At 39.5% G+C, this 12,377-nt stretch overlaps 1 protein-coding gene across 1 annotated transcript in view; it reads left to right on the forward strand.

Moving 5' to 3' along the window:
- LOC132821547 (WD repeat-containing protein 49-like) overlaps positions 1–11,514 on the forward strand; it is a 50,403-nt gene extending 38,889 nt beyond the window's left edge. Inside the window, exons 18-19 of the mRNA XM_060834180.1 lie at positions 4,274–4,415; positions 11,316–11,514. Of these exons, the coding sequence (XP_060690163.1) occupies positions 4,274–4,415; positions 11,316–11,382 (209 nt within the window). The 3' untranslated portion in view covers positions 11,383–11,514. The remainder of the gene's footprint in view (positions 1–4,273; positions 4,416–11,315) is intronic.
- The last annotated feature ends 863 nt before the right edge of the window (positions 11,515–12,377 follow it).

Raw genomic sequence — 12,377 nt, forward strand, 5'->3', positions numbered from 1 at the left:
GCAGAAAAACTAGTACCAAACTAGTTAGTCATCTTTTTCACATCTATCATTTGGAAACTAGCAATTACCACAAAATCAGTCAAATCAACCAATAAAGAAATCAAGGGTTGGATTTTCTGAAGAGTGTCAGATCATCACTGTGGCCCTTTTTGACATTGCTGAGAGGAGATTCAACTCTTAGTTCCCTCAGGAATGAGAAGCCTTACCTCCATATGACAGTTTTTTCATAATACAGAACTATCAGAGGAATGTAAACCATGGCCCATTTTCACAGCAGTCTGCTGTTATATTCTGAAATGTAAAGGAACGCTCAGCCACTTTAACATCTGCTGTTGAACATTAACTATGAAAGTTAAGCATAATGTTCAATTGACAGTTGCTAGGAGCCAGTGGGTGCGGGTTTAGCGTGTCAGATGGGTACAGGTGTAGTGTGCCGTCTCAGTGCGAGTGTAGGGTGCCATAAGTATACAGGTTTAAGCTGCAATATGAGTGTGGGTGTAGGGTGTCAGGTGTGTACAGGTGTAGGGTATCATTTGGGCAGCATGTAGGATGTAAAGTAAGTAGGATGTCAGGGTAGTGTACCATTTGGGAAGGGCATAGGTTGTCAGGGTAAAATGCCAGATATATAGTGGGTAAGTGTGAGGTAAATAGGGTGCCAGCTGGGTTAGGAGTAGGGCGCCAGTTCGTTACATGTCAGCTGGCTCAGGTCTGACACTGAGTCAGGGATTGGGTTGGTTTCATTGGTGGAACAGGAGGCACCTGGCCACTCCAGCCAGATGAGGAGTGGGCAGTCATATTCAGCCATAGGGGGTCAGGTTGGCTTCTGTAGCAGGACGGTGAAGGGTCTGGTCCAGGTCAGTCAGTTGGGGGAGCAGGGTCCAGGCTCATGGTAGAAACTGGCGGAGGGGAAAGGTCTGGGGTGTTTTTCAGGAGCCTGGATGTATTGTAGCTGGGCATGTGAGGTGATGGGGTGATTAAGCTATGTATTTGATAGTCTAACTTTTCATGAGTAGCTATTTATTTGATTTCAGTGAAACCCTCTGAATTCTCTGATTTAGAGGGAGAGTTCTGGCATGTTCTAGGAGTTGAGTAATTGCTCGGCAGAATATTCAATTTCCTGGGCGGTTTGTTCAGAGTGTGTTACATTGGGGATTGCACAGGGTCACCGTACACAACTCTCATCTGTGTTGGAATAGTTATTATCCTACCATCGGAAAATCTGGGTCCAAATTTTCTCTTTGTCACATTGATATCTATTATGTTGTAAATCTCAAATTGCTATGTTTAAACTTATTAAAATATTAGAATAACCATACATCAAAATAATAGCACTAAAGCTCACTCTTAAATGATATAGCTGGGTGTAACAGCCAAGTGGTCGATGAGACTTTCAGTCATGGAATGGAATCCCCACAGCCCATCAAGTTCCACTGACCTCTGAAGAGCATCCTATCCAGATTCACCTCCCGACCCTATCCCTATAACCCTCCATTACTCATGGCTAATCCACCTAACCTGCACATCCCTGGACAGTACGGGCAATTTAGCATGGCCAATCCATCCAGGTTGCACATCTTTGGACTGAGAGAGGGAACTGGAGCATCTGGAGGAAACCCACAGGGAGAATGTACAATCTTAACCCAGACAATTGCCTGAGAGAAGAATCAAACCCAGGTTCCTGGCACTGTGAGGCAGTAACACTAACCGCTGAGCCGCCATGCCACCCTCTTCCCCTAAAATGTAGTCAGTAATTTGCTTTTTTATTTACTGTAAAACTTCACCTCTTGAGTACTACTGGACCCGGCCAATGTTTCCCATCAAAGTATTAGACTGCAGTCCCATGGGCCAGTCCAAGGAATATAGAAGACAGAGGGTGGTGGTGGAGGTTGCTTTTCAGATTGGAGGCCTGTGATCAGCAGTGTGCCACAAGGATTGGTGCTGGATCCACTGCTTTTAGTCATTCATATAAATGAGTTGGATGTGAATATCGGAGGTATAGTTACTAAGTTTGCAGATGACACCGAAATCGGAGATGTAGTAGACAGCAAAGAAGGTTAACTCAGCATACAACGGAATCTTGATCAGATGGGCCACTGGGCCAAGGAGGGGCAGATAGAATTTAATTTAGATAAATGTGAGAGACTGCATTTTGGAAAGACAAATCATACACTTAATGGTGAGATCCTGGGGAGTGTTGATGAACAAAGAGACCTTGGAGTGCAGGCCCATAGTTCTTTGAAAGTGGACTCTCAGATAGATAAGATAGTGAAGAAGGCATTTGGTATGCTTTCCTTTATTGGTCAGAGTATTGAGTATAGGAATTGGAAGGTCATGTTGCAGCTGTATAGGACATTGGTTAGGCCACTTTAGAATATTGTGTGCAATTCTGGTCTCCCTCCTATTGGAAGGATGTTGTGAAACGAGAAATGATTTGTAAGAACGTTACCAAGGTTGAAGCATTTGGGTTATAGAGAGATACTGAATAGGCTATTTTCCCTGGAGTGTCAGAGGCTGAGGGGTGGCCTGATAGAGATTTATAAAATCATGAGGGGCATGCATAGGGTAAATAGACAAGGTCTTTTCCCTGGGGTGGGGGAGTGCAGAACTAGAGGGCATTGGTTTAGGGTGAGAGGGAAAAGATTTAAAAGGGACTTAAGGGGCAACCTTTTCACACAGAGGGTGGTGCATGTATGGAATGGGCAGCCAGAGGAAATGGTTGAGGCTAGAACAATTGCAGCATTTAAAAGACATTTGGATGGGTATATGAATAGGAAAGGTTTGGAGGGATATGGACCAAGTGCTGGCAAATGGGATTAGGTGAATTTAAGTTATCTGGTTGGTATGGATGAGTTGGACTGAAGGGTCTGTTTCTGTGCTGTATATCCACCCTGAGAGCTGCCAGCCTATCAGAGGTCAGCAAAAGAGGCCAGTGAGACAATGGCTGTTGCAGGTATGACTCATTTAATGCCTGGGCTTGTTACAGGATCCAAGGACATGGGCGAATGATCATGTGTGAGATATTGCAGAGTATGAGTTACATGTTTAAGGGACTCTTAGCAGGTTTCCCTTTCCCAATGCTTTGTTTCTGAATCAGATACTGAGTGTTTCTGCTCTCCCTCCATCCTCCCACACTGGGGGCCTGCAAGCAATACCACATATCCTTTCCATCCGGAAAGGCTTCTCCCATTCATTTATCCATCCCTTGGTTGGCTCTACTGGCCACTGGCATTAGTTGGCCATTTCATGGTGGGACAGAATGCTCTCCTTGTCGAGCTCCCCGCCTGAGACCCTCCCATTGATTAAAACTACCCTCCACTACCTATCCCATCACAGAGAAAGACAAAGGATCCAAATGCAGTTCTGCAATAGATTAGGATGCCTACAATGTTTAGCTCTCTTGTGGTGGGAATAATGTAATAGTTCTTCAAGTATCTGTAATGTATAGGAGTACAAATACAGGGCTACTTCTATTTAGCACAAAGCCATACATTAGTGTCAGCTAATATATTGATATTATAAAACTTTAAATTGTTTTGTGGCATGAAAGAAGTAGCTAAAAATTCCTATTGCAAATATCCCGTGCTGCTGACTACTTTTTCAGTTTTTCGCTGCTCTGTAACAATGAATAAAAACAGTTTGTTGTAGATTATGAAAACTGTGTTTTGTGCTGAACAGGAAATTTAAAATGTTAGTTTTTAATCTTTTTTGGCACTTAGGTTGGTGAACAATTTTCATGCATAATAATGGAAAACGTCCTATTCAGATATCCTGTACTTAATCCATCCGGTGAGAGCAGGATATGTTCCAGTCAGATGCCTGCTTTATTGCTCATTCAATTTTACCCTCCATTGATTTCAAAGTATAAAATCAGACAGGATGTAAAATGAACAACATGCACACTCATTCCTCTCCTAACTCCAGCTTGGTGGTCAGGTTAAAACCTGGGCCTTAGTACTTAAATCTTTTATATTTACCTAAATCATTTATTGTTGATTATAGCCTTATGACTAAATGTGCTGAAGAATGGAATAGTGAGAGGCAGTTATATTCTACCACAAAACTCTAGGAAGGTTATAAAAAGTGGCAATTGCTCATATCTTTAACTAAGAACTGTTAAAATATTTTATACTTTAAACATTATCTGATAGCCAATCATTTAAATAAATGTGTCATCATGATTTGAAATTGAGAAGTGTAAGTTGTAATCCTTATTTATGTCAACATAAAGCAATGTCATTGCATTAAGCATTCTATATTTCTTTGACATTAACAGCACTAAAAGTAGCTTTTGATGAGAAAAATCTATTTCCTAAAGAAATACTGGATCGTGAGCACAAAGTGAAGCATTTGGATAAACAGAATTTAAGTGGAAGTAAAGCTGCAGTAAAACAAAATATTTCAAATGTAAAGTCTAGGTAAGTAATGTTTGTGCTATAATGCACTTTAAGTTCATTAAGATTTAATAGGTGAAGAACTAATTCACAGTTACAGAACTAAAATTCTAAAAATATAGTGAACGATAAAGAAGTATTGTACGTCAGGTTTGCAGCGATATGGGCCAAGTGCAGGCTGGTGGAACTACTTTAGTTTGGGAACATGGTTGGCCTGGACTGGTTGGACCGAAGTTTCTGTTTCTATACTTTGTGACTCTATAAGAACAGAACTTAACTATGCAAAAGACAAAAGCATAAAATAGATAGCAGAACAAAATTTGAATCTTTTTCTTGATTGTATGAACAGCAGACTCAAATCTGGAGAAGTTATTATTTTATATTAAACCTTTTAACTGTACTACACTGATTCTTCCCAGTTTCTGTTCTGAGAACTATGGAGTTGTCTTACATGAATACTCACAAGACTAAGAGTTTAAATTTCCTCAGCTTTTAATAACTTGCAGATCCCTAACCAAACACTCATGATTTAGAACTTGCACAAACTAAATGTTTCTACTGAGGTAACATACTCCTTTAACTCCTCTCAGAAACTTCTTTCTCAAAGAGAAACTATACTTGCTTCTGAATGTAATCAGGTTTCCTCTGAACTGCCCTAAAAGAACATCAATCCTTGATTATTCTGAAATGAAAGCAGGTAAGTGGCCTTCAATATTTACTCCTACAGGTCATAACTACCACAGAATAAACAATCTCCCATTGACACTCCAGGCTCTCAGATACATACTGGATTAGGTCACTGTTCAGGAAGAAATGTGACCTAGTTTTGATTAGGATGCCCATTACAAATGTAACAAACATCAATATTCTGCTGTTTTGAAGTCCAAACTCTCTCTCTCTATATATAATGTATAATGGAAAATGGGCAGGGTAGTTAGCAAAACAAGATAAAGGAATAGAGGAAAAGTTGCTGAAAAAGGATTGGAAAAAGAAATGAAGAGAAGAGAATGAAAGAGGAGGGGAACTGACAGTGAATAAGTTGGACACATGAATCTAGAGCTAGGGTTAAAGAAGATAGAGTCAAGAAAACTAGCTGAGGAACAGAGAAGGTTGGGTAGAAGAGTTTGTGAAATATAATGGGGGTGGTAGCAGTGTGAGTCCCTATAAAACAGATTGCAGAGGTCGTTGATATATTTTGAAAAAGTTGCAGCAACACAATCTAAGCTGTCATAAAAAAGCATGTATTACAGCAATCTGGGACATTGGCATGAAAAGGGTCCAAGGCCCACACTCTTGGAATGGTTTAGTGTTTATCTGGGGAAAGTGAGTGTGATGGTGTCCAGAAGGCAGGACGTTACACCTAGAATGGAGAAACACAGGAATATGAGGATGAAAATGAGAAGCTATATATGGAAAATAAAGTTTTGCAGATAGCTTTGCAGAGACACTCTGTGGCCAGAATCTGCAACTGTAAGCAACTCTATATTTTTATGGGTTCTTATACCAGTAGATCTACTTGAGGGAGATGAAAATTATAGGGGAAAGAAGAAGCACCCATTTAAATTCCACCCTAACTTTTACTGGAGATGAAAGACCATCACGATTTAATAAACATAGATGTCGTGGATATTCAATATTTCATCAAGTCTATATTAATAATTAAGATTACTTTACAGCTTTACAGTTTGATGCTGGAATCAAAAAAGTGATTTTTTTTATTGTGAGGATTGCTAGAGATTGTTTTACATTGGGCTTTTGTCAAAGTATTAATAGTGTTAATTTTGAAGGGTCCTATTGAGACAGTTTTTTTGGTTTAATGTTTTTTTAAAACACTGCAATTTGGATTTTCAGTGTTAGATCCTTTCATTGACCTGTATGTGTTGGAGAAGAAAAAACAGCAGAGAATACAGGAGGCCAGGCTCATCCAGCAGTGCATGTAGTGGGTTTGTAGATCCAATGGAATCTTATTTGAAGCTCTGTGCAAAATGTCACCCCAAAAGCTCTGAAAAGCTCTGTACCATTTAACAAGTAGATCTGAAAACTTCAATAAATAAACTAGTGCCTACTGTGACTTTAAAAAAGCCCTTCTCCACCTCACTGTTTATTCATGAGCTAAGTCCAAGGACAATAAGTAATATCAGGTGGGCTCAGTCACTTTGTTTTCCAAGCCTTTGCCTATAATGGTCTATTACGTTCTGTGTAATTTCAGTTTTCAGAAATGCCCAGAGACTGAAGAAGAGTTCTTCAGAAGTGACATTCCTGGAATTAGAGAAACTTAGATATGAGGAGTTGCAAGGGAATCAGAAACACTAACTGCAAAAGTAACATCAGTTTATCGGGCCTGACACATTGTCGAGCATATCTGTATGCATGGCAACCAGCCTTTTTCTATCTGTCAGCTCACTGAAATTCCCGTTGGTGCCTTCTGCAACAGAATACATAAGCGACTGTGCCATCCATAGAACTGACATTCACACTACCCTCTCCCTTGGCCTGTTGTGGGTCTTGTACCTGGTGGCTTACTTTCTGCATATTTCCCTCTAAGCTACAGTCTATCATTCACACAATTCAGCTTCAGCTGGCTGAGAGTGTCAGGTTGCAAGATAATGTTTTTTTCCTCATGAACGTATTGTTCCTTGAGGAAAGTAATCTCCCTCAGCACTTTTGTTAGGCAGTTCTTGGACATCTGAAAACACAAATCCACAAGTTCAGCTGATGGAAGATATTTAGCGTTGGGGAAAGATGGTGTATTACTACACTAAATGTAACTTTTACATCATATGTGTTTATCGATTGAAGGGAGTATGATATATGATATGGTGGATTAGGTCAGAAAACAGGCCATGGACTCTATTAAATCTGTAACAATGATATTTCCTCCATTGGGGTCATAGATGAAGCCAGGTCTATTCTTCACCAATTATATGGTGCTGCCTCTGACCAGGGTGATCTAATTCTGGCAAAATGGAGAAGTGTATCAGTGTGTATAGTGCAATTCATTTGGAAGATCTGCTGATCCCATAGTTGAATAGCTGACTTTGTGGAAGCTTGCTACAGTGGTCAAGGGTAAAGTGAGGCTATGTATATGAGAAATGAGTTGTGGATAATTGAGATTGTTGGTAGAAAAGTAAAGGAATTGTGATAAATGGGGTAGTGAGAGAGACTTGGTAGGATATTGTGTGCGAAGATGCTTTCACTGTGAGGTCATCAATGCTACATTCAGGCCCTTACAGTAAGACTGGTAGCAGTGACTATCTACTCTCACTAAACTCCTATTGTCTATTTGGAGAGGATCCTTAACTCCAGAAAAATAAATCACTCACTTCCTATGGGCACATATGTATCAAGGCCTCCAGCAATGCTCATTTAACTGTTGGTTATTTCAAGGTTACTCCTTGTCTTTATCTTTGCTTTCACAATTTCTAGCCATATCTGTAGCCAAAATATACATGCCTGAATAAAATGGTGGTTGCTTTTAAGTATCATATGCCAGATTGACATGGTGCTAGCCTTGCACATACTATGGCCCAATGCAACCACGCAACAGTGTGTTCGCAACCAGGTTTACACACACAATCATTACAACTAGCAGGCAGTATAAAGTTGATGAACTGTCTGTGTTACATTCAATGGGTGTGGCTCAATCGCACTTTCTGATCTCTATGTTCTAACTAGTTCTGCTCCCAGAGATTTGAATTGCTGTCACATACATGTGGATAAGAGAAACAGAGACTGAAGTATGGAAAGGTAGGAGGCTGACAAAGAGAATATTGAAATTAATGAAAGAACTAACTTGGATGATATGATAGAGATGGAAATGGACAGGTTTGATGATGGAGTAGATCTGCAGCAGGAAACGTTTCTCATAATGCATTTGAAGTTCCACCAGTGTAATCATCCTGCATTTCAAAGCACCACACTTGATACAGATCTTGAATAATAAAGTGAGATTGTGCTGATCTAGTGACTGAAATTGCCAGCTGGTGAGTACCATACCGTTGGTCTCAGAAATTTGCATTGATACTTCTGCCTGCTCTCCACATACGTTGTTTTATGAGACATTTCAGAGAACACACTGTACATTAAACACAGCAACCTTTCAACATCTGAGAACCACAACTTCATGTTTCTGCTCTCTTGCACCTTTTGGGGTTCATATTTCCAATATTGTGTTACATCTAGCAGAACAGATTACAGAACTTAAGAAGCAAACACTGTTGAAAAAATACTGAGGTGGGAACAAGCCAGGCCCAAAAAGCTGGCCAGACCCCCAGGATAGTTAATCACCATTGGAAGTTTCCAACTCATTGCAAATGTTTGGAGACCTTTCAGAATTTAAAAGTACTCCTAAACTAAGCTATGAGCACTCTTGGAGGTCTGTGGAGATTTTAAAAGACTCTGCAGAATGATCTCTCCCATGAGTGATGAGAGTGACAGAGGCACAGATAGAGAGAAATACTAAAAAGGAAGCAGGTGTTAGAAAACAAAAGACAAGCCGTCCACTTCATATTAATGAATAATGGTGTTAGTAGAAGTAGCTGGAAAATTGTTACAAATTCAAATACTAATGATATTCAAATTCCATCATAATACCTGAGACCTTCATGAAATAAAGTGGTTTTTCAAGTGGGCAAATACTGACCTAAAATGTCTGCTGTGATCACCTGACCGCATATTGAGGCAAGTCTAAGGAACCCATGCAGAATACACTAAAATGGCTGGACTGAAATTACTCTTTTATTCAAAGAACAGAGTCCAGACTACTAAAATAACATTTAAAAAAAATTGCACATCCTTTTGAATTCATACTTGCACAATAAGCTCACATATTGAGAGATGAAAAGTTATCTGCGGGGTATTGAACTTAGCAAGATATTGGAGATCGATTTGAGAATATCTGAATAAACCATATTTTAGTAGCTTGCTTCGTATAGCGGGAGAAGACAACAGAACCTTGAAGGCTTGCCCTCTATTCTCTCCCATTCACTAAAGTTGTGAAGAAGAGCCCAATGAAAAAGCAACTTGGGAAAACAACTTTAGTGAGGACTCCAGTTTCACTACTGATTAAGAAATAAGACAACAGCTAAACAGCCATGGATTCGCATTTCACTCTTGCAACTCCAAGACTCTAAGGACATTAAATGGCATCTGCTTTAATTTTCCTGCTTGCATTGGTCACCCTCCCTAGTTTTAAACTTTGATCTGTGCTTGTGTGTGTTCTTGTTGTTATAGAATTGTTGCAGTGCAGAGGAAGAACATTCAGCTCATCTGTCTGCACATGCTCTCTAAATGAGTCTTATGTTTTAGTGCCTCTCCTGCTTTTTCCTTGTATCCCTGCATATTGTTTCTCTTTAGATAATCACCAACTGTCTTCTTGAGTGCTGTGATTGAGCCTGTGATCCTGCACGACTCCAGGCAGTGTATTCCTGAACCAACTATTTGCTGTGAAAAGGATTTTTTTCACACATGGCTTTCCTACTTTTCCTACTCCAAGTCTGTACCCTCTCATTCTCAATCAGTTTACAAGTGTTGGGATTTTAAAGTGCATTGAATTTCGACTCACACATTGAACATTTGCCAATCTAATGCTGGCTAACTGGCTGTATAATTGCTGAACAGAGCTGTGGTAAGAATGGCAGCTGTAAGGCTCCTTGCTGTTCCTGGAACAAATACAGTTCGGGTAATACACGCCAAGCAAACTTACATTTTTCAAGTTTATCCTGAATGAGTCTATGAATAGGAATATAGGTATTTGGGCAGGAGTAGGGGAAGGCATTGTTTGCTCTTGTTGCCTTATTAGTAACTGCAAGAGGGTAATGAGATGTTGAGAGAAATGTACTGATTTTATCACTTTGCGTATTAAATGCTTGCTAAGGAAGTAGGGCTTGAGTGGTGTAAATGTGGTTTTCCCTTGCGAAATGTCCTCATGAGTGTAAAACAAAATTTTCAACAAGATACATCTTTTTTTCAGCAGTACTCAAGTTCTGTTCTACCAAATGGATATTACAGAATGTCTGTATGTGTGTCCTAAGCTCACACAGTGGAGCCTGGTGTCAAGCATTCTTGCCACTGGACCAAGGCCTTACTCTACCAAGATCATGTGATAACTAGTGTGCCACAGCTACCTCACATTTAAAGAATTCATCCACAGACATGTCCCACCCCTCAAAGTGAAGTTCAGAATCTGGAAGGTCAGAGCCCTCCTGGGCAACCTCAACAGCAGCAGACTTGAATGGCATACTGCTGTCATTGCCTGACCTCAGACATTTCAACATTGATGTTACTACCCTAAGTGACTTGGCTATCTCAGAGACTCCTCTTGTGGGATAAATAAATGCCTTGTGTCCCTTTGGCTCACTTTGCTCAGAACCATTGCACTATTGTCCTCAGCATACACCCTAACAGTGGGTGCTACAAACAAGTTACACCAACCTAGAATTATTCTTGGCCTGAGTCCTTGAGGGCAACAAACTGATCCTCCTTGGCAACTTCAGTGCTGCAGGAACAAAGGTGACGACCTCAGAGGAGATCGAACAGTAATAGAAATTTGCCCCTGACATAATGCCGAGAACACAGCATCAATATAACATCAGCCTCGTTCCTTCTGAGAAATAAATATAAGGCCACATCTCACTGCCACCTGTTTGACTATGTGATATGCAAGTGAGTCTGGGCATATGGGGTCGGTTTGGGTAGGGAATGAGAGCATTTCTTAAAATGGATGCTATCGTATTGGAATTGTCGCTTGTGTTGAAAATGGAGTTTAGGAGATCATCTATCATATGACTAAAGAATATATCAAATGTGTTTAGTCATTGTGGAGTGTAAAGCTTTACTATGTTAAGAAAACTAATTATTGTAAAAAATTCATAGCACTGGTGCAGTCATTAGAAAACTACATTGCAAACTGTTTCTTCTCAACAGATCACCTCAGAGAACCATTACAGGAATGAAGCTGAGAACAGAGCTTGATAGTTCTATCCAGAAATAAGCAGTTTGATTTAAAAGGAAGAAGAATTCATGGAAAACAATTTCTTAAATTTTAGCAGTGTAGAGTGAAACAAAGGTTGCCAACCAATGACTTGAGTGAATTGAAATGTGCTTCAGCAAAGCCATAATAGTTTAAATTATGCAAAAACAGCCTGTTATTTTCTGTTTTATTATTGTGCAGCATGAACAAATTATTCTGATTTTGTGACTCAAACATTGCTCACTTTAATCTAATATTGGGCGTGAAAGGAAAAATGATTTATTTTTAAAGATTTTGTGCTATTCACACTTGCGCAACATATTTACTTGAATATATTACCGGCAAAGGTCAATCAGTAGTAAACAGATACATGATTTTCCTCATTGATTCCCGTTGCCATGGAAACATTTTTTTGCACTTCAAGATTTCCAGTTACTATTCCTTTCCATATGTTAAATGGCTTTGAGCTCTATCATCGGTTGTTGCAAGCAAAGGTCTCTCGATAGGATTTCTGTGAGGGCTCAAATGAAGCTGTAGAATTTAGATAATGAGGATAACTTCATAAAGGTTAGAAGAAACACGGTATGATTATCCACTGAACAAGATGGTATTATTAAAGCAGCACAAAAGTATGTTTCTAATAATGCCACAACAGTTTGATAGATTTAGCTCATCATAATCATCGACCAACATACTTTTGAAAACAGTTAAAGTACTAATTTGACTGTATGATGAACAACATTACAGGTTTTCATTATGTGTAGGTGTGGTAGCAAAATGTATGTGTATTAACATTCTACAACCAATTACTTTGGTACATTCAAGTTTATTAAATAACTGTCCTGATTTTATCACAGTTACTGTTTGCAGCTTATCTGCTTTCAACAAATGGGATTCAGGTTTTTCATTATACATGCCCTTGAAATCATACAAACATGTTACTTGGTTTAATATTTTACCAACATTACCATCAACTTTACTGCCAATTGCACACTTGGTTGATTATAGTGCCTTTA

The sequence above is a fragment of the Hemiscyllium ocellatum genome, chromosome 13 (assembly GCF_020745735.1).
Source record: "Hemiscyllium ocellatum isolate sHemOce1 chromosome 13, sHemOce1.pat.X.cur, whole genome shotgun sequence".
Lineage (NCBI taxonomy): Eukaryota > Metazoa > Chordata > Chondrichthyes > Orectolobiformes > Hemiscylliidae > Hemiscyllium > Hemiscyllium ocellatum.